The following is a 25,578-nucleotide window of genomic DNA, read 5'->3' on the forward strand; positions in this document are numbered from 1 at the left end:
CCATGTTTCGTTACTTTAGCTGCGTTCCTTTTTTACGTGAAAGCGAGTACCTACCATTATTTTTAATAACCATAATATTCAAGCTATCATTATTTTATTATTCGACCATCGTCGTAGCTACAATCTTTCTGTTTTTTCGTTTTCTTTCCCAATGTATTATACCCTGTATATAACGGTGTAAATGTTTATCGACGATTTACATACGATAGGACGAGCACTTGTAATTTTCGTAACGACGGATGGGTGGATTGGTGGATGGTGTTGTTTTTAGTTATATGTATCGTATGTTTGTAACAGGCACGTTGCGCTCCTAATTTTTTGTTTATATGTAATCGCTTCGTCATCATTTTATACGTGCAGGTGTTGTGCTGAGCAGAATGGCTCTATATAAAAGTGAGTCGAATATAGTTACTATAGTTGGGTCGAAGGAAAAATTAACTCGATGGCTTACGAATTAGAATTTTTTGCTCAATTTGACGAAATATGTAAGATTTGTGATACACCTTATATTTTTTTAAAATTAATGTCAGCCTCAATTAATGTATACTAATGTATTATGAAATCCTTTTCTGAAGTTTAGACTGTTTCTAACCAGGCAGGTAGTTAAACTGTTAATTTTATACTATAAACTTACTTTATATACTTACCATATATACTTACTATAAATATACTTTAAACTATATAATTTTTATTAAAATGAGAAATCGAAGGCCTTCCATGTCGACTTCTTCTTCAACCCAACGATGGATGGTCGATTGTAGATAATAAACGAAAGTGCATTTTCGTGCAAGAAAGCCTAAATTGAAAAATCACTTTCATCAACTTTGGTCATTTTCGTAGTGTCCATGCTTTGTACAATTTTTATACTGTCTACAATTTCTACACGCCTATAACTCTTTTTCCTCTTAGATTTTATAGTCGATGTTCTTCCACTTTATACTATTGTATTTTGAAACTGGCAACAAATTAATTTATATAAGCATAAATTTTAGAAATGTTATGGCGGCCACTTACTGTAGCTGATTTTTTCATTAATCACAATCTGATTAATGAAATGAACTGATTTTGCCTAACTGTCGTATAAAATTCGTCTTTAACTACGTTTTGTAATTAAGATCAATATTCTTTTGATAAATTCAACTCTACTCGTTAAAATAAAACTCAAGGCACTAAGATAAATTTCATTACACAACGATATAAACTTTGCTGATTTGCAGCAGTTTTCATCAGCAAAAGCTACAATCGACCAATTGTTAAAATTGACAAAATAATTAACATATTCTTCTGCTAAGATCTTGCCCATATTGGACATTAGAGAACACCAAATCGATGGCCTTATCCGATTTCTCGTAATCGACAGCAACATATTCGATCAGCGACACTTTCACGATACATTCTGTACTTTATCCCTACCTTAGTTGACAAAATTTAATTTGCGAAAGTAAAATAACAATAATGTCATCAACTTTAGCAAAGAAACGCGGCGATTCGTTTAGTCGACCATTAATTATCTACTGTCATTTTACGAAGCGTGCCTGACGGTGTGGGTGAATCTTAATACTGTTAATAGATATACGTACCTAATGTTATTAATTATTAACATTTGATTTGTAATTGTCAGGGCCACGGAATGCCTGAAGCTCGACCTATGCGAGTGGTGTCTGGAGACCCTTTCTCAACATTGAGCGATATCTTTTTTACAACCTCTTAAACAACAGAACATTTTCTAAATGACCGTTGGGTTGGGTTTGAATTCTCGTCAGGGCTCTCGTGGGATTCGAGCATCACGCATTGCGTGTCCAAACGGACCCTACTAATAAACGCCATAGTGGTCTGAGAAGTAATTGGCTCGAATAAATTAAATTTACTTTAACAATCATTTCTGCGTTGGTGTTTTCAATTTCTTTCCCCACGAACACTGTTAACAACCCAATACTACTGGCAGCTTGGTCATTCTTTGAGTGAAAGAGTAGCAAAAAAATCCGTAGATAGTCTCCTTTTTTTGTTCTTGCACTAACTGAAACTACGAAGTTACTCCAAAACGGACGCGATGGTATCAGACGCAACACTAATAGCAACCGCGATTCATAGTTATTCGCAACACTACCCTGAAAGGAAACGCGAAAAATACTACTTGAAAATATGTAAATTATTTCAAATCGGACGCGATTTATCAGTCGCAACATTAAAACCAATCGCGATCAATGTTTATGCGCAACACTACTCTGAAAGAAAACGCGAAAAGTACTACTCAAAAGCAATCGTAAGGTGCATCATTATTCGAAACACTAATCTATTAAGTATAAAAGGCACAAATCGCGTGCACCAAGTAATACGAATCCCTGATTAAAAATTCACAGCAACCATCTCAGGCTGCGCAGTGATTTTTGAAGTGATAATGGTGTCAAATTTTGGGCTCTTCGTGTGACGAAATACTAATTCAAAACGCGTGAATTTACAACAAATCGGTCATTTATGCGCAACACTAATGGCACTGGCGGCTGGTCTTTGTACGCGACTCTACTCTGGAAGAAAACGCGAAAAATACTAATCAAAAGCTAAATTGACTCTAAACACTACTTTTAAACGGACGCGATATTCATTATACGCAACACTAATTGCGATCGCGGTTGATCTTTATTACGCAACACTACCCTGAAATAAAACGCGAAAAATCAATCAAAACAATCCTAATAAACGAACGCGATATTTTCATTTCGTAATACTAAAGCAATACGCGATTTGCCCAATTGACACTGGATGATGAATTCCCACGTTGGGGTACATGACCCAAACAAACTACTACAACTACAGGCGAATACAGTGACAAAATAGTAATAGTAATGACTCCCCATCTTCGAATCCGAAGATGGAGACCCATTCGTTGCAGCCCTTTCTTGTGACAATTTGTCAGGGCCTTTCTTCTTTCTTCGGACGCATTGTCCCATCTGAAACTTATAGCTAGGGTCGAGGTTCAGTGCAATACGTGGACGTTCAACCCGGTGAACCACACGTCTAGAACCTCGAGGGAACGAGCGTTTCGAACTACCCTACTGATCACGACCGCGACCGCGAAGCAACCACTCAGAGAGTCGAGACCTGAAGAATCGAGAGCAGATTCCGAAACAAACGGACCAAAGCTCCGTTTGCATCGTGATCACAACGACTCCTCAAATCCACCTACAGGTGCAGACCCATCACGTACGCGCGCGCGACCTACCCAAACTAAAGTGACGAGATCTGCCCTGGACCCTACCTATTGGGATTTAACATACACACCACAAGTTAAGTTACCTACCTACCTAACCCTATATTTAAAAATGGCAAAACAATCACACCAACACACACGCTCAACGATCCTCAATCAAGGCTCTCGGGCGCGACCTAAACTAGGGAGATGTCCCGGGACACCTCCGACACCCGAGGATACCATACGCAACATTCACTCTCTAAAGGTACGTACCAGTTCCTGAAATCGACTGACGAAGGCTAGCGACCATTGCGTATATGTAATATGTATATATCAATATTTATTTGCAAAACTTGGATGGAATACGATTGTCGATAATTATATTCGTTAGATCAATCATATAGTTCATCGTCAATTTATTAGTTTCATCATTTCATGAATTTATCATTGATTTGTGATGAAGATTAATATCGAAGCTATAATGAATAGCAATAGAAATATAATGGTACGAAATACCATTTCATTTATAGATTATAATGAATGTATGAATCAATCATACATGAACTTTCAATTTCATGAATTTATCATTAATTTATGGTAATGCTTAATACTGAAGATACAATAAATAGTATCAGAAATATTTTGATATAAAATACCATTTTATTAAACCGACGCAATTCCACATCCTAACCACACACACACACACATGTGGAAATACATCGTGCACGATACGCTAGCACAGAGTCAGTCGCTCACACAAATTATTATTATTCTTAAAGACTATATCATCGTGTCCATTGCCTTCGCTCATCCAAGTAGCACCTGGGCACGTGAATGAGTTCAGACAACGAACACGCAAGGGTTAAACCTGAAAATCCTCGCTAAAAAGAATAATTAGTAAGTCTAAGCGGTCTAGTTTCGCATCCTTCTGCGTTATTTTATTTTCAGTAAAAATGGCTCGACTTTTTATTTATAATATTGAAGTATTGTGTATTGAAAAATTTAATTATCAATAAAATGATTTTAATAAAAATTGAATTATTTATGGAAAAATGTGACGTACAAGTTTTTGCAATAGTATAATTTATATTGAAAATTTAATATTCATATTGACCTAATAAAGTGATTCCCTTGTAAAAGTATATTTCCTAATTATTAAAGAATGCAAATCATGTTACTTTAACGCAGGAATCGACCTATCGAGAAACGTCCTTCTTGTACATACATACACAGAAAACTTCAACCGTCAATATATATTTTCAAAAACATAGAAGAAGATAAAAACATTTAATAATATATATACTGCATAATGCAGTATATATTACATTTTAATTCAATATTTTCATTTTTCATCTTCGATCATAGAAGTTTGTATGAAGAAGTATTTATTATGTTATTAATATAAAACTCGAAGTACAAGAAGACCCTAGTCTAAACAAATAAATAAAACAAGAAATGTTACTATTCACGAGTATGCTATGCAATGCACACCCGCGGTCACTGTATTTGCCAAATATTATGTATACAACCAGTCACCCGTGTCGATTTGGACCTTTCGTCCTACGACATGAATGGAGACCGGAGGAACAAAAAAGCATGCGACTCACCAACCGTTGTCTTCATACAGAACATCGTAGTGGCTCTGCAGTCGCTGATCATCGGAGTAGCTCTGCTGTTACTTATCGTCGGAGTGGCTCTGCTGTTGCTTATCGTCGGAGTGGCTCTGCTGCCGCTGATCATCGAAGTAGCTTTTCATGTCGAACTTCGGAGTTGATCCGCTTTGCCTGCGTCGAAATTCGAAGTTCTTTTGTTTAGTGATGTAAGATATCTGCAACAAAAGTTACATGAACTAATAAACATGTCTCAAAAGTTACTGTAGTTACAATATTAAAACATTAAAAGTGCAAAATCATACATTTTACGTTTGTACAGTAAAGATACCCGTGTATTAAAGTAATGTTTAACTTTGATCTCGTATGTTTCCAAAACATTTCAAATACATTAAAAGAACGTGTAGCTTAATAAATATTTTACGTTTCTAAAAAGTGTAGTGTACTGAACCAAATGTGCATAAACTCACAAAATTGATTAGTTTATAATGAATGTAAGAAGAAACTGTCTAAATTTGCTAAATCTTACATTTTATATGTGCACAACAAAGACATGTAAATCTTGAACATTCTTTCAATAATTACATTCTTTTGTTAGACATAAATTGTATAATTTTGCAAATGTACAGTCTTTTCTTACATTCATTATGAATTGATAAATGTTACGAGTCAAAGTACTTTTACTATGGTAAGCTACATTTTCTAGAGACAGTGAATTACTGCGATGATATACATTTTCATAATTTCTTACAAATTTAACGAAACAGAGAAAATGAAAACTTAAACATTTTTTCAATAGCCTCTTCAATATACCTTTCTTATAGATACAAAAATTGTATAAATTTGCAAAATCTTACATTTTATATGTGCACAACAAAGGCATGTAAATGTTGAAAAGATATTTAAGTTTTCATTTTCTCTGTTTCGTTAAATAAATAATTAGGAAATATACTTTTACAAGGGAATCACTTTATTAGGTCAATATGAATATTAAATTTTCAATATAAATTATACTATTGCAAAAACTTGTACGTCACATTTTTCCATAAATAATTCAATTTTTATTAAAATCATTTTATTGATAATTAAATTTTTCAATACTCAATACTTCAATATTATAAATAAAAAGTCGTGCCATTTTTACTGAAAATAAAATAACGCAGAAGGATGCGAAACTAGACCGCTTAGACTTACTAATTATTCTTTTTAGCGAGGATTTTCAGGTTTAACCCTTGCGTGTTCGTTGTCTGAACTCATTCACGTGCCCAGGTGCTACTTGGATGAGCGAAGGCAATGGACACGATGATATAGTCTTTAAGAATAATAATAATTTGTGTGAGCGACTGACTCTGTGCTAGCGTATCGTGCACGATGTACTTCCACATGTGCGTGTGTGTGGTTAGGATGTGGAATTGCGTCGGTTTAATAAAATGGTATTTTGTATCAAAATATTTCTGATACTATTTATTGTATCTTCAGTATTAAGCATTACCATAAATTAATGATAAATTCATGAAATTGAAAGTTCATGTATGATTGATTCATACATTCATTATAATCTATAAATGAAATGGTATTTCGTACCATTATATTTCTATTGCTATTCATTATAGCTTCGATATTAATCTTCATCACAAATCAATGATAAATTCATGAAATGATGAAACTAATAAATTGACGTTGAACTATATGATGGATCTAACGAATATAATTATCGACAATCGTATTCCATCCAAGTTTTGCAAATAAATATTGATATATACATATTACATATACGCAATGGTCGCTAGCCTCTGTCAGTCGATTTCAGGAACTGGTACGTACCTTTAGAGTGTGAATGTTTTGTATGGTATCCTCGGGTGTCGAAGGTGTCCCGGGACATCTCCCTAGTTTAGGTCGCGCCCGAGAGCCTTGATTGAGGATCGTTGAGCGTGTGTGTTGGTGTGATTGTTTTGGCATTTTTAAATATAGGGCTAGGTAGGTAGGTAACTTACCTTCTGGTGTGTATGTTAAATCCCGGTAGGTAGGGTCCAGGGCAGATCTCGTCACTTTAGTTTGGGTAGGTCGCGCGCGCGTACGTGATGGGTCTGCACCTGTAGGTGGATTTGAGGAGTCGTTGGGATCACGATGCAAACGGAGCTTTGGTCCGTTTGTTTCGGAATTTGCTCTCGATTCTTCAGGTCTCGACTCTCTGAGTGGTTGCTTCGCGGTCGCGGTCGTGATCAGTAGGGTAGTTCGAAACGCTCGTTCCCTCGAGGTTCTAGACGTGTGGTTCACCGGGTTGAACGTCCACGTATTGCACTGAACCTCGACCCTAGCTATAAGTTTCAGATGGGACAATGCGTCCGAAGAAAGAAGAGAGGCCCTGACAAATTGTCACAAGAAAGGGCTGCAACGAATGGCTCTCCATCTTCGGATTCGAAGATGGGGAGTCATTACTATTACTATTTTGTCACTGTATTCGCCTGTAGTTGTAGTAGCTTGTTTGTTTGGGTCATGTACCCCAATGTGGGAATTCATCATCCAGTGTCAATTGGGCAAATCGCGTATTGCTTTAGTATTACGAAATGAAAATATCGCGTTCGTTTATTAGGATTGTTTTGATTGATTTTTCGCGTTTTATTTCAGGGTAGTGTTGCGTAATAAAGATCAACCGCGATCGCAATTAGTGTTGCGTATAATGAATATCGCGTCCGTTTAAAAGTAGTGTTTAGAGTCAATTTAGCTTTTGATTATTATGTTTCGCGTTTTTTTCCAGAGTAGAGTCGCGTACAAAGACCAGCCGCGAGTGCCATTAGTGTTGCGCATAAATGAATCGTGACCGATTTGTTGTAAATTCACGCGTTTTGAATTAGTATTTCGTCACACGAAGAGCCCAAAATTTGACACTATCATCACTTCAAGAATCACCAAGCAGCCAAAGTGGCTGCCACTATGATTCTGCGCAGCCTGAGATGGTTGCTGTGAATTTTTAATCAGGGATTCGTATTACTTGGTGCACGCGATTTGTGCCTTTTATACTTACTAGATTAGTGTTTCGAATAATGATGCACCTTACGATTGCTTTTGAGTAGTACTTTTCGCGTTTTCTTTCAGGGTAGTGTTGCGCATAAACATTGATCGCGATTGGTTTTAATGTTGCGACTGATAAATCGCGTCCGATTTGAAATAATTTACATATTTTCAAGTAGTATTTTTCGCGTTTCCTTTCAGGGTAGTGTTGCGAATAACTATGAATCGCGGTTGCTATTAGTGTTGCGTCTGATACCATCGCGTCCGTTTTGGAGTAACTTCGTAGTTTCAGTTAGGGCAAGAACAAAAAAAGGAGACCATCTACGGATTTCTTTTCTATCTTTGAAGAATAGAGAATAATATGCGTTTGTTCTGTTGCAGGTGACTGAGGCGAATCACGAATGGACCATTGGGCAATAAAAATACTGCTATAACGTATATATAGTATGTTTCAGAAATAATTATCGCGACATTAGTTAGGTGGCGCCATTTTGCGAGACTAGTGAGAACTATTCTACGACAAACTTGGGGGTCTTCCTACAGATGGCGAAGGTAAAAATTCTTAAAATTAGAATTGAAAACATTTATTCGAGTGTTCGAATTGAATGTTGAAATTAATTATTGCGTCAATATCAACACTTGAATTAAATGTTATATTCAATTACTTATTCATAGTTAATATTTGAATGTAATATTTAATTTAATTGTACCTGCAAGCTTAACATTTAAATCGAATGTTAAATTTAATTATTTAGTTAGAATATTGTATTTAGTTGAGAATTTTGCCTACCTTTGATTCATAGTACCGGAAATGTAGTTGCTCTAAATTCGTACGTGTTTCAGTTTATTTATTAAATTAATATTGACACAGGTTATTGTGTATGTCGTACAGTGAGAGTTGTGTGTATGGGCAATAATACCTATCTATATGTATTATATATATATATGTATGTATATTTATATATAATAATAGAAGTAGAATTAAAGTTAATTCATTTAAATACAAGTGCGACACGCGCTATCAATTTTGCCGTAAGGCGCAGGTTGTACGGTCTTGTGTTCATTTTTTTTTTATATTCTTTTATTTATTTATTTACTTTTCTCTCTCCTTACGCGCAGCGATTCTCACATAACAGATGCAATGAAGTATATTTACCGAATCGTTGATTTTCGTGCGTACATATAGATTTAGGCGTACATCTTTATTTTCATTTGATCGAATACAGACGATGGTCGCGCGTTTTGTTAACTTTTCTTCATTTTACTTTTTTTTCGTTGCTTTGCCTTTGCTATGTTTTTGCAGTTCGTTGCGACGGGTACCGCGTCGCGTTTGCCAAGTTATTTTTCGAATTTACGACGGGTCGTTTGGGCGCTGTCGCCAGTACGGATGAATAATAAGGTGATACGGTTTTCTTATTCTCCCCCTTTTCACGATGTTCCCGATTGCGGCCCGTTGGAAACTCTCTTCTCGGCTCTTCTGTCTTACGATGATGTGTTGGGGCTCTTCCTTTTTTTCGTCATTTATTCGTTACGCCTGTTGAAAATTAGGGGAATGTAATTAAGCTGTTAAAAGGCCTAAGAAAGTGACAAAAGAAAAAGGAAATGTAGTATTTTTAGATTACCATCTTGATCAAAATGCCATGTTTTAAATCAACAATCATGATCGTTACTTTTTTCTAACTTGAGGGTGTATTTAAATTTTCAGCACTCGATCGACATGACTCAATTACAATTGCTAGTTGTAATTTTATTTTGAATTTCGATAATGGAATTATTTTATGGTCATCTACTCTTTTTATTGGAAGTAGCAAAAGTTTAATGACTATCAGTAGAGAACATCGTGTGCAGATATTATAAAATATCTTTAAGAAATTCGTAACACATTCACAGGACTTGTTTTAATTGCATCTCAATTGATCACATTGTGCATTGGAAGCTTAATATTGTGCGCATTTAATTTTGTTGAATTAGTATCCATGGAGTGGACAAAATAAAAGTAGTTTGGTATTTATAATTTACTAAATACGTGTCATATATATGTATACTGTATTGTTTATGTAAATTGATGATTTATATGCATTTATAGGAAATTACAGCGTGCAATAATATAAGATGATGTTGAAAGTACAGTTTATATTACACTATCTTCACAGTAAAATAAATTCCAGAACAAAGAAATTTGAGTATACAAGAAACTACAATATGTAATAATATAAAAAAATATTGAACGTATATTTTACATCACAATATTTGCATAAAGATCCGCAGTTGCATGATATGATACCTACGTTTCTAAAGACGACGAGGTGGCATTCGAAGTGGCAAAGGGTGGGGTGTCGATGGCGGTGGCGTTTTTAAATATCAGTCCTCGTCTCCTGGACGAGGTACACCTGGGAACCGGGCACGGTGGAGGTTGTGACGAAGCTGCGGTGTTTCGCGCGGATCAGAGTCAAGTTGCTCTCGGCGGTGTCTGCGCGGTCCTCCGCGGCCTCCAGTTCCCTTTGGAATCGGCGGACCCTGGTCACGCTTTGCTGGGACATGCCCTCTTGTTCCTGGAGTTGTCTCTTGTAGATGTTCACCTTCTGGCTGGCCTTGTCCAGGGATTCCTGCAGCAGCGCGATGTTCTTCGAGTCCTCCTCCACCTGGATCATCACCTCTTTGATGTTGCGCTCCTTCTTACGCAGGATCTTCACCGTCTCGGAGTGTCGGCGCTTCTCCTCGTCCAATTCCAGTTCCAAATCACGAATCTACAAAATGGAAATATCAGAAATTGTTGTCACATTGTTGAACGTTTAATGTTTCATTATTATTTGGGGGAAAATAAGCAGGTATGGATCGAGTCCGAGTCTGGGCGGATGCAGTGGTTTATTATTCTTCAAGGAATCTGCTTTCTTCAAATAGTGAAATAAGTTTTGACAAGACTTAGGGGGAAACATGATTTTAGATTCATGTTATTTTGTATTTTCACAAGTTGGTTCTTCGTCGTTTAGTACTGAGGGCATGATACCATTTTAGATTGTAGATATTTTATATTTTTAGAACTTGATTCTTCCACAACGACACATTAGAAAACGTTCGATGCGATTTAATGAGGGCACAGTTACTCCGACAAATTTTCAAACTTAATTTTCGAAAATACGACGTCATATGAAAAAATTTTATTCTACATTTTCGATTCAATTTTTCACATAGAATCATCTCCTAAGATTCCATTTAATATGCCTGATCTACTTTTAGACTCTCATGACATACAGTTTTTATAACTGTAATATCTATTTTCCATATACATCAGAACCTTCATGTTTCATCCACCCGAGCAATTCTACAAAATCAGAAACAAACACCAAGTACTATTGGATTAAACATCTTACCCTAGCTTCGAGCTTGCTGATGATACGCTTGCCTCCCACGATGGCGTTGGCTTCAACTTCCTCCAATCGCACGGACAAGTTCTTCACTTCGATCTCGAGGGACTTCTTGATGGCCTCGATCTTTACAATGCGCTCTTGCTCCTCGTGGAGGATCTCCACGGTGTGCTTGAGCTCGTTCTGCACTCGCTGGTATCTCTCGTCGCTGACTCTCAATTCCTTGGTGACCTCTTCGTAGTCGCCAGCCAGGGTCGACAGTTCTTGCTCGAGCTTGGCCTTCGACGAGGCGAGGTTCACGTTGATGGTGGTCAGCTCGTTGATGCGGCTAACCGACTCCTCGTATTGCTGCTCGACGGTTCTCTTCGCACGGAGGGCCTGTTCGAATACAATTTAGCATCGTTTGAACATTGCATCGTGAAATTAAAAGATTCGTTTCGTTGTCCGTTGGTCAAGAATTGGTCAAGCATCTTTTAACATTTTCACATTCTATTTATTTTGAGATCGAGTGTACCATAGTCAGGTACAAAGTCACTTGAGCAATTTCGCACAACATGAGACAACATATTTGTCTGTTAAAATCAATTTACAAAAATTCTATTTGAAATTCATTCCTCAAGAGATTAAAATTATCTCATCAAACTGCTGGTTGACTATTCACAACAATATTATTCATCCATTAGGCTAGAACTCAGACAATTGAGTACCTCGTAGAACCCAAATATTTCAACAGTGTTTCATTTCAACAGAGAATATTAAAACAGTTAAAAATATTCACAATAATTTTATTCATCTACTAAGCTAGAATTCATATAGCTGGGTACATCGAAGAACCCTAAGGACTTGAAGAACTCTAGATTGAACGAAATTGGCGCAGAACATGTCAACAGTTTCTCAAGCGACTCGAGGCTCCGAGTCGCCACTTATCAGGTTTCCGTCTCGTGTATTTCCGTCGACGCCAACGCGTCATAGCACTTACAGATTCGTAGTTGCCGCGCACTTCCTCGAGCTCGGCCGTCAACGATTGGAGACGTCTTTGACTGATGCCCAGCTGGTCCAGGGTTACCTGCAGCTGGCGTTGAACTTCGTCGTAGTGGGCTTGAAGCTCCTGTGAATAATAAACGACAGCTTGGTAGAACCGCCCTTGCCAAAGCGTACCGTCACCGTTTATTAAAGCGTGTTTTCGCTTACGGTCAAGGTGAGAGATTGCTTCTTGATAGTCTTCTGCAAGTCGATGTTGTTCTTGTTGGCAACGTCGAGCGACAGCTCCAGCTCGGTGATCTGGATCTGCAGCTTCTTCTTTATGCGCTGCACCTCGGTCTTCAGCTTGGTCTCCGCCTCGACCACGCGAGCGTTCAGCTGCTCGATCTCGATGCTGGTCTGCTTGCTAATTTATTTCGTTTTGTATGAACAGAATACCGCAATGAGTCACTTTGTCGGGGTTTCTTGGTGATGGTATTGCCTTGGCGATCGAAAGAAAGTGGTTGGGTTAAGGTGATGGGGGAAGGGGAGAGAGTTAGGTGAGGTGTTTTTAAGCTTGTGAGGTCCATAAGGTGGAGACAGCTCTATGGTAGAGATACTCTTAAGCTGAAGGTATTCCTAAGATGGAGATAGCTCTATGGTAGAAATATTCTTAAGCTGGTGTCCCTATGGAGATTCCTCCAAGGTAAAGATATTTTGAAGCTAGAGGTGTTCCCATGGAGATACCTCAAATATTGAGCTATTCATCTAGAAATTTCTAAGATAGAGATATTCTTAATGTCCCTGTGAAGATACCTCCTAAGTAGAGGTAGCTCATCAACCATCAATTTTTGGGGTAGATGTACCCCTTTCTTTAGGGGAAGGGATGGAGGGTACCGCGTTTGCTCTCAAATAAGGATAATCGTTATCGTTTATCGAAAATTATTATTATTATTCATTGACTGACATTCAAAGGCGAGGTGTAGAAGCTACTTTATGTTTTGGAGATTTTAAGATACTTTGAGTTTCTTAGGATTGTAATTTCAATTTGAGATAGTGATTATTTTTTATAAAAACGATTGTTAGTCATTGACGAATGTCTAAAAATGACAAGTCTATAGAAATGATACTTTATGTCGTGAAGATTCAAAGGCACTCATAATCTGTTAAGATTCTTTCTTCAGATAGGAATAAAATTGTAAAAAAAATATTATTGTTATTTCTTGATTGATATTTAAAAAGGAGTTGCTTATGAGAAAGGTATTCTATGTTCTGGAGAATTCAAAATACTATCAGCATCTTAGAATTCTAGTTTCAAATAGACATAATTATTATCGTCAGTGAAAACGATTGTTGTTATATTCCTTGATAAATGTTTTAACATAATGTATCTATAGAGTAGGTATTTTATGTCTTCAGGATCAATTCCTGACGTTATTCATTGATCGGTATTCAAAAATAATGTGTCTATCCAAATAATCTTGATGTTATGAGTATTCCAAGATATTCTTAGTTTAGTAGGATTCTTTTTAAGGAAGGCACTTTGTGCTTTGGAGATTTCATTAAGCAAAGGTGTCTATGCTACTGTCATCCAAAATTTTCCTCGAAATTGAAGAAAAAATAAATAAACGAAGCAAACAGATTGATCCTTCTCATTAAAAGACAGTTTTAAAAATCTACATTCAAAGTGTGACGTGATTTAATCAAGTATTCAATTCAATTCTTTACTTCATTAAATGAAAAATAAATGTTTCTCCAAAGAAACTACTGGTTGATAATAACATAAACACCCCTAGGATTAAGTCTATCTCCACCAACGCATCCTCTTAACTAGCAGCAAATAAAGACACAGCCATTCTACATAGAAAATTATGCACATCATTTCGAAATTTCGCATCCACGTCGTCAGACGTTTCAATCGAACCTAGAAAGTAAAAATCCATATCTACTCTATCCAAAAGCATAATAAAAATTCCCTCGAAACAGGATCTTCCTCAAAAAATATCATCGACGACATAATCGTCTCAACATCCCAGATCCAACATACACCGGGTCACCATCCAGCGAATCAAACGAATCGAACATCGAACGTCTCTCATTTATTTTATTCCTCGTTTCTCCGTGTCACATAGCTCTTACCCACAACTACACACTTAAATCTACGCGAATCCACGTCGCAATCGATAGAAAACATCGCCCTATCCCAGGCACCCGTACAACCGTCTCGGTCTCGTCGGGTCTCGGTACCTCTGGTCTAGGAAATAGTTGCTGGATTTCTGCTCGTATCCTCTCAGCTCCCTGCTGAGGCTGTTCAAGGGTGCCGTGAGCCTCTCCTCGTCCAACAGATCTCTGGTCCTGTTCTCCAGCAAATCTTTGGTCCTCTGCTCCAGCAACTTCAGATGCGTTTCCCTGCCGTCCCACATGGACCTCTCGATCTGATACTTCCTGATATCAGCCAGTTGCTGGCTGGTGGTCAGGTTTCTCAGAGCGTCCGCGGTTAATTGGAACTCGATCGCCCTGGCGGATTTGCCTCGTAGGCTCTTGTTGCGATCGAGGGTTCTCTGCGATTCGGACAGGGCCTGCACCTCCTTCAAGGCTTGGAGATTGATGGACGCCATGTCGCGTTGGATCTGTCTGGCTTGGCTCCTAACACGCGCGCTCTCCACGAACAAAGGGAATGAATGCAATCTAGTGTAGCCCTCTAATCTTCGCGGAAGTACCTCCCTGGTCACGTGGCTGGCTTGCGCTGTCTTCGACAAGCTGAAGTCCGAACGATTCGCTATCTTCGGATGAGACACGAGAGATTTTCAGTTTCGGGCCTCCGGTATAGGCGGTGCACAAACATACGCGCGGGAGAGGAACAACGGGCCGTGATTTTCGCGAACGCGTGATAACGGGTGGTCCTTGTTTACCGATTTTCAGGGTGTTTTTGCCGCACCCCCTAAAATTCTGACGCTTGGCGAGGAAATGGTTTTTGTTAGAGTATTTACGGGTTTGTTGGTTGTTGCGTTGAAATTAATTGACGTGGTGTGTCTCCATCTTTCTTTGCTTCGAGATGTTTGAGGTGGCTGTGGTTCACAGTGCCTTCTCAATGTATACATTGGTCTATTGGAATACATCTAACCCCTGGTCTACATCGTATTCGAAATAATGAATTGTTAAAAGTAAAAACTGCCAAAGAAAAGAATTTATTCTGTATACTGAGTCTATCGAATTAAGATTTAAGGCCGTCCAAGATCAATCAAGGTGAAATAGTAATAGGTTAGCAGCTGAGTATTTTTGAAATTAGTAGTTTTAGGTTAAGTATACTGTATTAAAATACTTTACTTAATTTTGCTTAATTTTTCGTTCGATATTATCTTCAAGATTATTTAAATGTCATGTACGTATTTTTAAATGACACCATTTTTAATGTTATAGTACGATGACAAACTAGTTGATGTCAAGGTTAATTCAGTGAAGTATAATACTATGCCCTTGGAGTGATCTTGACTCTATATGCACTATTCTCTCCTATTCTTCTATGGCAGTTGAAATCTTTTAAAAAATGGGTTCAACATTCAACTTCTTAACTCTAAAATTAATTCCTCAATGAAAAGCCCTGTCGGTCATGTAAAGACGACACAGAGGTCAACGTATTAACCTCCCCTAAACTCACAAATCTCATCCAAATCTATCTTCTTCAGAAACTCACCGGTAGAGCTAATTTTTTCATCCCTAGTGGAAAAGCTTTGTCACCCACACATAGGTGACGTACAAGTCAACGTATTAGCTTCCCCAAACTCACAGAATCTACCCAAACTTAATTTCTTCAACATCACACGTCTAGAGTTAATCATTTACTCCGTCATTGGAGAATCATGAATCCTCTTTACATTTACTATCTTCAACTTCTTGCCTCTAAAATTAATCTTTTTAATTCCCGAATGAAAAGCTCTGTCAGCCAAATCATGATGACGTAGAGGTCAACATATTAACTTCCCCGAACTCACAAAACCTACCCAAACTTCTTTCCCTCAACATCTCACCTGCAAAAGTTAATCTCTTGCTGCCCTTATTGAAAAATCCCTGTCAGCCATATACATACGTGACACGGAGACCGACATATCAACCAACGACACTAAACGTCCGACTCGTTTCCTCGCCAGGCGTCACAATTTTCGTTGGGGGGTGCGGCAAAAAGCATGGAGACAACGTTAACCCCTATAAGGACCCCGAGTGAGGACCACCCTGGCTCGCAACCTTAGGAAGGTCTTTCCGTCGGGCGTGCTCCGTTCACCGAGCTGAGCCTAAACTTAGCCGCGGCGGTCCAGAATTCGAAAGTGACCGTAGCACTCGATCGACTCTCTCTAGAGACTCGGGCACGACTGCCAATCCGAGATGCTAGCCGACCGCTAGCTTCCCCACCGGGTGAGACGCAAGATGGATTTTTAATGTAAGCGCTACGTGCGATTTGGCAGACGCCCGTTCCTCATCAGTTCCTCGACGAACGATCCAAATAATCGGCTGCCAACGACGAGGGTGCGCTCGATATTTTTATTGTCATCGTTCGACGTACACGAATTGTCAACTGCGGCTATGTAGCCGGCGTTTTATTAATGACAATGGCGATCAGGAATTTCCGCTTCGCGGCTGTTCGTTGAATTTACAGCGGGGATTTCGCGTGCTGCGGCTCCTAAATTAATCTTTGATGGGGAGGGGACGACGAGGTGACGCTGAAAGCTGTTAGAACGAGAGGAGTCGCGAATGCTATCGAAAGTGAAATAACCTCTTTCTATTTTGGTCCTTTGGGGTTTGAGTGATTTCTGCTTTTGTGGGGCCTTGTTGACTGTTCGATTGTTGGTATGTCTGGATGATTTGCGCTGGTTCGAGACCAACTTTGTAGGGAAAATTGGTTTAACCCGTTCACTGCCAGGCATATTTAGAGCGTCTTGCCCTGGGTGCCAAGATATATAATTAATATATTATAACCGTATCGTATTTATTATTATTTATATTTTTAAACGGCAATACAAATATTCACTGTCCAATTGCAATCGATCTAAACTTGTAGCGCAATTTACGAGACATCTTGTAGTTGGCTGTGAATGGGTTAAAATGTAGAAAGGTGTGTAGATGTGTTTGTTGGTTTCTGTGTTGCTTTATGTTTAGATATTTCTGATTTGTGGGGGTCTGAGACCAACATTGTGGAGAAAATTGATTTGAATTTGTGTATGTAGAGAAGCGTGTTTGTCGGTTTCTGTGCTGTCTGAGGGTATTCCAAGAGGGCTTGAGGGTTTTGTTTTTCTAATAAAAAAATACGCCTGTTAAACCAAACACGAGTGGACACTTAAACGTCAACATCGATCACGTATGTTGTACATGTAAATTTTCAACTTTCAATTCAATTATTTTGCAAAATCCCCAAAAATTCTCTTTTTGGATTCAATCACCAAAGCATAAATCCAATACAAGTATCACCTACATAAATCACTCTAATCTACCATTCCACAAATGTGTACATGTCTCCTACACCCCACAACCCCCTCCCTGCCTAACCAACCTCGCCACAGGTGAACATCCACAAAGCATACTCCCACCACGGTTCCCCCAAAATTAAATTAGGCCTCCTCCCACGCAGACAGTGCTACACAAAACAGACTCCTCTCTCTAAAAGCCTAACGAACCACCGATCTCGAGAACCACGACATCCCTCATCGAAACTACCACACGTCGTTAACCTCCAAGCCGTAAATCTCCCGTTGGAAAACGCCACGTACAGCTTGGTGGTCCACGCGAGAAGCCAGCCACTTCCGTGGCGCCAAATTTAGAAACCGAAAAGGTCAGGCAGTCGTCAAGTCGCACGACGGCTAAGAAATGAATCGTCCGCGTTTCTCGGCCCAGCTTTCGCTCTCCTTTCGTTTGTTTTTATTTTTCCTCGTACCTTGAAGCGCGACAGGTGTTCCCTGGCCTGATCCTCCGCGTCGATCGCGTGCTGAATTAGTTCACGTGTCGTGTACGGTTCCACAGGTCGGCTCTCCCATAGAGCCCTGCTATCCGACCAGGGCAACTCTGGTGGCTCTATCAGTCTCATGTACCGATAGTCCAACGCCGTCGAGGTCCTCCCTTTTCTGTCTATATAGTCGATCATTGGTTGGTAGAAGTTGATTCCGTAATTGTAGTTCATGTCGTAGATGTAGGTGGGCCAGTGCTTCCACTTTGGCTCTAATGGCACGTACAAGGGCGGCAAGACACCTGCCATTTTGTTATGTTTGATGGAACACGAGTTTTATGGCCCCAAAATAATAAGGGTCTTTGTGTGATTTTTATTCCTTTTTCTTGATTTTTAATCTGGGAGAGTTTTGTTCCTTTAATGGAAGAGTCAGTTGAAGAAGTTTGTTGTGTTTGGGTCTTTGTCGCTCTTAGGAACAACACGTGTTTTATCACCTAAAATAAGAGGTGATTTTTATAGAGTATAAGTGATGTTTCTTGATCTTCAATTGGAACAGTTTTGTTCCTTTTATCAGGAATTTAAGATGGCGTTTGTTTTCGTTCGTTTTTGGGGCACCTTGGTGCTCCCACTCTCTTTCGTTTTCTCAGATTTTTGTGAGTTAGGACACAGTTATCACTAGTAGCCCTTTTATTTTCGTTTGTTCTGGAGCACTATGATTCTCTCGCTCCCTTTCGTCTTCTCACGTGGATCAGGTCTAGCCACTGTGTCTCTTGTCTCTGGTTCAAAGAGTACTACTTTCCTCGTAACTTTCTTTAACCACTTCGAATTTCGTTTGCTTTTTTCGAGTGTGGGTATGTTAATTTGTCATCCAACTTTTACCTTGAATAGAAATTATTATATACTTTCAGAGGTCTCCTTTCCACGCGCAATATTTTATTTTTTATTTTTCGGGGGGAGAGGGTTAATGTTTTTTTTTTTTGCGGAGTACTATGGAATTTGTTAAAAACGTCTATTTTTGTGAAAAAATTATTTAAGGAGTATTATCACCGAGAATTATTATTTAATTGTTCGTGCAGCTCATTTTACTCACAGATTTGACATAGTCGGATGGTCGGAGATGACAGTTGCATCGAAACGGTCGAGAAAAATTGGGCCGATCGAGTGCGGTGGTATCTTTTGTAGCTTTTTCTTACGGTTGCCACATTGAGGACGGCCAATCAGCACCTCCCGGTAATAATTGGATCGCGGTTGATCGGTTTTGCGCGATGGTTTATTAATAGCCCGGTTGCGTGTCGACGTTACGGGCTTTCATTAATGACTCGAACCGTGTCACTGAATTCACTGTCTCTATTATTTCACTGGAAGCTTCCAATTGCTATTGTTTATCTCTCACCAAAATCTGGAATGTATTTCTTACTGGTCTCAGCGCACATTTACACTTATTCTCGGAATTTTATTATAGCATTCGTTGGTGACACGTTCAAGTTGGTTTGCTTCAAAATCAGTTGTATGTATAATATTATTAAAGCATCAGGACGATAAATTGGCATATGAAAATATTCCGTTCTTAAGTTTCATAAGTTTTTCCCTTCGATCCAATTCAACTTCTAATATCACATCACTCGCGTAAAATTGTTCCACGAGAAAAATAATACTCCCTTTCACTTTTAACTTATTCCTGAGTCCACGATTCATCAACAAATCACTTGTTCATTCTTCATTAAAAAACTAGAACTTTAACTTGAAGAAACTAAGACATTGTCATCGTGAATTTCAAAAATTTGTAATAATTATTTAATATAAAATTGCAATTAATCGATCCTTTTACTTTCATTGATATTGATAATATTTTCTTTTTCGCGATATTATTTTTAATAACATGTCGTCGAAGCTACTTCGCGAAGTCCATTCACAGTGATACAATCGATATATCGAGCGATCGATGTTGCGTCGACGATGAAAGAAGCCAAGAAAAAAAGTCATCGCGCATCATTCTCACTGCATGACTATTCGTTCTTGGCAATCAGGGGGTTTTGTGTATGTTGCGCATATAAATACATAATTAGAACGCGTCAGGATACACCCTTGAACGTCTGACCGATCGGGAAACACCTAGAGTGATTAATCGATCGATGACAAACTTGATCGAGATAAAATTAACTTGTTTTATTATTAGAGCGACACGTCACGCTCAGTGGTTGTACCGGAAATAAAATCGAACGCATCACAGATTGCGACTGAGCTGCTAAAAATTCGTACTTTTTGGTTTTAGTGATTTATTTCAGACATTTGCATTTGATCTGACGGCAAGCATAATTGAAATATGCAGAGGTATGATTGTGTGGGCAAAAATCTATGATTGAAGATTGATGATGATTATGAGAATATTTCTATTGTAAATTGTATTCAGTCGATTCAAGTTCGAAAAATGTGAACAGACATAGCTCAACATTTATACTCTTTAAATTTCATATAAATAATGTACGTCTATATACATTTTTAATTTAATAATTATTTCAATACCATGCAAAGGTTTGTCAATTTTGGAGTAATGCTATATCCCAATCCTGTTAAATTATTTAAACGAAACATGTATCGACCAGTCTGTCTCGAGTAGAAGTTAACTTTAGTACGAGTTATGTAATGCGATTCGCCATTTGCAAATACGATATTAAAGTTGATACATAGTATTGCAAATGGACGAATCTTTTAGTTGAAATTGCAATTCAAAGACGTAGAAATTTTGCTTTCATATCTCTATGTATATATTGACCATAAGGCTAATTTTCAAAAATTCGATTTCAAAAGTCTCTTTGCGTGAATTGCAGCATAATAATGGAAACAGTGTAGGAATTAATAATTCGAAGAAATATAATTATATCCATTTAATTGTTTGATATTTGGGACAGAAAAAGGGAATACCGTACTGAAATTGTAACTCAAAGATCTTGAAATTTATCTTCACACACCTTTTAAATTGAATGAATTTTAATGAAAGAAACAGTTTTTCAAAACTTTCTTCGTGTAAATGACCTCGTAAAAATGGAAACATTGCAGGGATTTGTTTGATATCGAGGATTAGGAAGAAAAATATGAAACCAATTCAGGTACTTACCGGATGATTTCAATTTCTTCGTCCTTCTCTGTCAGGCGACGTTCATAATCGTGACGCATCTGAGTCAATTCAGCGGCCAGTCTCTGAGAACGCTGTTCCTCGATCTTGCGGCCCTGAAATTTATACAATTCATCAGGCACTATTCCGTATTCCTCACTTTATAACTCTACATAAATTTCGAGCAGTGTCTTTATACATTTGTATTATATAATACAATTAAGTACACTTGTATTATATTTTTGGTATATCACGGATACATTCTAGTGACCATCGGGTTGAGATTCAGGTTATCTACTTATATGGATTTACTTAATAAATTGACATTAAGCTAGAGGCATAGTATTAATTTAATATATTTCTGGACTATCGTTATTTCTGGAAGAGCGTGTGATTAAGGTATTCATGCAAATGAGCTTGTACTTACAGCTTCAGCTTCCTTGTAGGCGGCAGCCAGCTCTTCCCTTTCGTTCTCCAGACGACGAAGTTCGAGTTCCAGTTCGTGAAGTCTGCGGTTCATGTCGGCCAGCTGGTTCTTGGCATCACCCAAGTCATCTGTAACAATGGGACAGTTTTCGTTCGTTTACATTATTACGAAACATTAATTAGTTCTATTAAAATTGTCTAGAAGAACACGCGAACAATGCATTTTAATTACTTTTTATGACGTGTAGCAATCTTAATGGGAAAGGCAACAGCTTCTGATTTGGTGGTTCTAAATGTTACTTTCATGTTTACGCACCTGCCAATTTCTTGTTCTCACGAGCCAGTTGGTCCTTTATCTCGCGAGTTTTGTCGAGTTCAGCATTGGTGCGTTGGAGTTCCTGTTGTTTGTTGCGAAGGTCGCGCTGGCTCTGCTCGTACATCGCCACGCTTTCATCGAAACGAGCCTTCAGTTCAACATTGATCTTCTCCAATTGTTCTACGCGTTTCTGGAGCTCCCGAGCTGTTCCATTGGCCTTTAAACAAATTCATCAAGTCGTTCATAAATCTCTGCAAAATGCTAGTCGAATGACCAAGTTGCACTTTGTAATTATATTCATTTTTGAGTCCTTACCAGAAGGTAGAAAAGTTATCCATAGATGCAAAACAAACAATCGAAGGATTAATTATTATTTATGTAATTTGGCGAAGAAGATATGATTCGAGATTAATCTTTCGACGTATTTAGGCGTATTACGAGTATAAGTTGAAATATTTTGGTACTATAATATACTAAAGAAGAGATATAATTTAAAAATGTAAAGATAGCAAACACACCTTCTCCAAGTCGATAATCAGGACTTCCACTTCAGACTGTAAGCGCGATTTTTGTTTCTCGAGGTTGTTGATCTTGACAAGCAGTGTTTCAATTTGTTCTTCCTGTTCCTGAATACGTGCGCTGTACTTGCGACGCAATTCCTCTACCTGTAAAATTCCAGAACATGTTACTATTATTCTGTCTATAAGTAAAATATAAATTAAACTTGAAACATTTGTTCTTCTTTTCTATTTTATCGTGAATATAATTAAAGATGAAGATGATAACTTTAATCGTGTTTATCTTCTATCTATTTCTTTTCTAATGGCGGTTACCTCTTCGGCGCGAGCATTAGCTTCGGTTTCGTATTTCGATCTCCAAATTTGTACTTCGCCGTTGGCCTTGACCAACTGACGTTCAATGTCCAAACGTGCTTCAGATTCTTCTTCCAATTGAATACGAACGGACTCCAATTCCGACTCGACCTGCAAACAATCATCACAACTTGTGTTAATTTTAGCTTCTCTAGGATTAAACGTATTGTATTATATTATTATCCTGATTACTGAAGAAATTAATGGTCTGCAATAGTTGGGTCATGTTATTTTTATAAAAAATTCAAAAATGTTTACCTGATGTAAGGAGGCTTCGACCAATGCACGACGACGATCTTCATCTTCGAGACGACGACGAGCGTCCTCTAGTTGTCCTGCGATTTGCGTCCTCAAGTATATCACGTTCTCGATGTTGACCTACGATGTCAATAATGCAATCAATGAAAATAATTTAAAAGTAATAAGAATGTAATTATATCAAAGGTAGAAGAGAACGAATAAAAATCTCACGTACCTTCAAGTCTTGCACTTCCTTCGTTAATTCAATGTTTTCTTGGGAGAGCCTGGTTTTGTGGCTGGTGATGTCAACGATGGTACGGTTCAATTCTTCAATTTTCACATTGAGCTCGGCCACGTGGAATTCGAGCTTCTCCACTGTCTTTATCGACATCACCTTTTCTTTGGTAACATTGTCCAGCTGAGCGAGGAGTTCGTAAACCTCCTGTTGGAATTTCGATTTTTCTTTGTCAGCCCTGAAAAATCATGAACCAATTGTTGACAGAATTCTTAAAAGTAATACTTTCTAGTAAAATATTTAGATTTATGCTCTTTAATTTTTAGTAAGGAATAAACTGTAAATAAACGTAAACGTTGATTTCCTCATAAACTATTAAACCGTAATTATATTTTCCCTTCAGTACAAATAACAGACAAACGTTAATTAGATAGCAGAAATTTCGCCCTTCAATTTGCATTTTGTTAGAATCGTTAGAGAGTTTTTGTTTGAAAGTTCCCTAGTTCGTCGACTAAAATGAATTAAAGGATGACCTACGTAAATATTGTGGCCCACTATGTTCCTGGAAAACATACGCGAAATTCCGAGAAACAACGGTAACCGCACCCGCATCCATCTGGCATATGTTTTCCTAGAAGCGCTCGACAACATTCATTGGCGTACTTACAGATTATTTTCTGTAACGCAGCCAGATTTCCATTGGCGTTTTTTTCTTTGCTCATGATTCGAGATAAAGTGTCATTTACGTTTGATAAGGGATATATATTGGGTTCTTTTTTTGACATATTTCATTGAGGAGATTTAAGTGTTGTGGAGATTTTGTAAATACTTTGAATAATTACATTGCTACTTCTTCATTATGAAATACTTAATTTACAATTGAAACACAAGTTTCTATTCTATGAATGACGATTAACGACTTGTTCCTCTTCGATATTTAAAATTTGTGTCTAGACTCAAATTTTGCCAATATATCGGGTGATCTAAACTCCTCTAGTTACATTTACTATGCATAAACATAATTTACTGAAGGCCTGATCGACCATAGGTAACCATAACACATAAGAAGTTAAAAACTTATCACTTGATATAGAAGTAGAAGTTGCAAGGAGTAGTGGGCCGTATTGGGCCAGACATCATAGTCAGTCTTTGTAAACTCTATCCCTATTTGTAAACAGAACTACTTAACGAAGTCCAAGTTCTACTTACTTATGGTGACGTGAACTTATGGTAAATCTATGTAAATCTAAGACTAATTATTTAAATGTCAATGACCAATATATAATACAACATTATTCCAAATTTCCAAAATATGGATTTAACATAAATGTCAGTCTTGAGATATAGAATAGAGACATAGATATGTCGATATACTACTAGATAAAAATATAATAGATAGAAATATAATAGCATAAATATAATAGATAGAAATAGAGGATTTATATCCAAATTGAATAGAAAAAGAAAAAAAAAGTGAAGGGTGTCCCATCTGCGTGTAGTCCTTTAGCACGTGGATATCGAGTCATGTAAACAAGGAGAGAGAAGTACGAAAGAGAGAGGGCTAGAGATCGCGATATCGATGCAGTCCACCTACACGTAACAGAGGGTGTAAGGTGTCGGCCGATTCCGAGGATAGTGGGGATCTGGGCTGGTCGCCTGTACTAATATGGCGCGGTAACACGGGGTTGTGGATTGCCGTGCGACTCGCACGGTTAAAAATAGTCATAAGCCGAGTAGTCGGCCGAGCAAGCAAAACGATCCGCGGAGAGAGAGACCAGCAGAATAAAAACGGAAGACCGAGTGAGGCGGAACGAGGAGTGGAGGGGTTGAAAAAGGAGCAGAGGGGCCATTGCGACGAAAAGAAAGTCGCGAGGTGAGAAGTGGCGAAACATCCAAAACGAAACGAAGAAAAACTTGAAAGAGTGACAAACACAGGTGCGAAAGTGGACGCGGTTGAACTGCGACGAAAATAAAGAGCAATTCAAAATATCACTTAAACATCCAGTTTCTATTCTATATCTAAAAACAGTCATTTATGTTGAATCTATATTTTGAAAATTTGGAACAATGTTATATTATATATTGTTCATTAGAATTTAAATAATTAGTCTTAGATTTACACGAATACCATAAGTTCATATTACCATAAATAAATAAAACGTGGACTTCTATAAGTAGTATTGTTTACAAATAGGCTGTTCCTCTTAGAGTTTACGAAGTCTGACTGGCCCAATACGGTCCACTACTCCTTCCAACTTCTACTTCTATATCGAGTTATAAATTTTTAACTTCTTATGTGTTGTGGTTG

General features: G+C 38.0%; 2 protein-coding genes across 3 annotated transcripts in view; both read right to left on the minus strand.

Moving 5' to 3' along the window:
• Nucleotides 1-8,643: 8,643 nt before the first annotated feature.
• Nucleotides 8,644-25,578, minus strand: part of LOC128884737 (paramyosin, long form-like) — a 28,098-nt gene continuing 11,163 nt past the window's right edge. The window contains exons 5-16 of one of the 2 annotated variants that reach the window (XR_008459459.1): nucleotides 23,271-23,508; nucleotides 23,054-23,173; nucleotides 22,757-22,906; nucleotides 22,442-22,588; nucleotides 21,924-22,140; nucleotides 21,609-21,736; nucleotides 21,185-21,297; nucleotides 12,369-12,564; nucleotides 12,157-12,285; nucleotides 11,184-11,555; nucleotides 10,101-10,559; nucleotides 8,644-9,346 (exon numbers count right to left, since the gene is read on the minus strand). Coding sequence is in view for 1 of the 2 variants with exons in the window: in XM_054138334.1 (XP_053994309.1) it covers nucleotides 10,167-10,559; nucleotides 11,184-11,555; nucleotides 12,157-12,285; nucleotides 12,369-12,564; nucleotides 21,185-21,297; nucleotides 21,609-21,736; nucleotides 21,924-22,140; nucleotides 22,442-22,588; nucleotides 22,757-22,906; nucleotides 23,054-23,173; nucleotides 23,271-23,508 (2,203 nt within the window). In the remaining variant the exon portion in view is untranslated. Of the gene's footprint in view, nucleotides 9,347-10,099; nucleotides 10,560-11,183; nucleotides 11,556-12,156; nucleotides 12,286-12,368; nucleotides 12,565-21,184; nucleotides 21,298-21,608; nucleotides 21,737-21,923; nucleotides 22,141-22,441; nucleotides 22,589-22,756; nucleotides 22,907-23,053; nucleotides 23,174-23,270; nucleotides 23,509-25,578 lie in introns of those variants that run through there. The other variant, XM_054138334.1, reaches the window with a different exon arrangement.
• LOC128884747 (paramyosin, short form-like) lies at nucleotides 12,571-19,769 on the minus strand. Its single transcript, XM_054138347.1, has 2 exons — nucleotides 18,061-19,769; nucleotides 12,571-14,920 (listed from the first exon to the last, which is right to left on the minus strand). Exons 1-2 carry the CDS (start codon nucleotides 18,376-18,378, stop codon nucleotides 14,336-14,338), a joined length of 903 nt encoding a protein of 300 aa, XP_053994322.1. The 5' UTR covers nucleotides 18,379-19,769; the 3' UTR covers nucleotides 12,571-14,335.

Source organism: Hylaeus volcanicus, chromosome 1 (genome assembly GCF_026283585.1).
Source record: "Hylaeus volcanicus isolate JK05 chromosome 1, UHH_iyHylVolc1.0_haploid, whole genome shotgun sequence".
Taxonomy (NCBI): domain Eukaryota; kingdom Metazoa; phylum Arthropoda; class Insecta; order Hymenoptera; family Colletidae; genus Hylaeus; species Hylaeus volcanicus.

Coding starts and splice junctions, on each gene's coding strand:
- LOC128884747 (XM_054138347.1), bottom strand. CDS start 18,378: ATGGCAGGTGTCTTGCCGCCCTTGTACGTGCCATTAGAGCCAAAGTGG. Junction 14,921..18,060: donor AACACCTGTCGCGCTTCAAG/GTACGAGGAAAA, acceptor TCTCATCCGAAG/ATAGCGAATCGTTCGGACTT.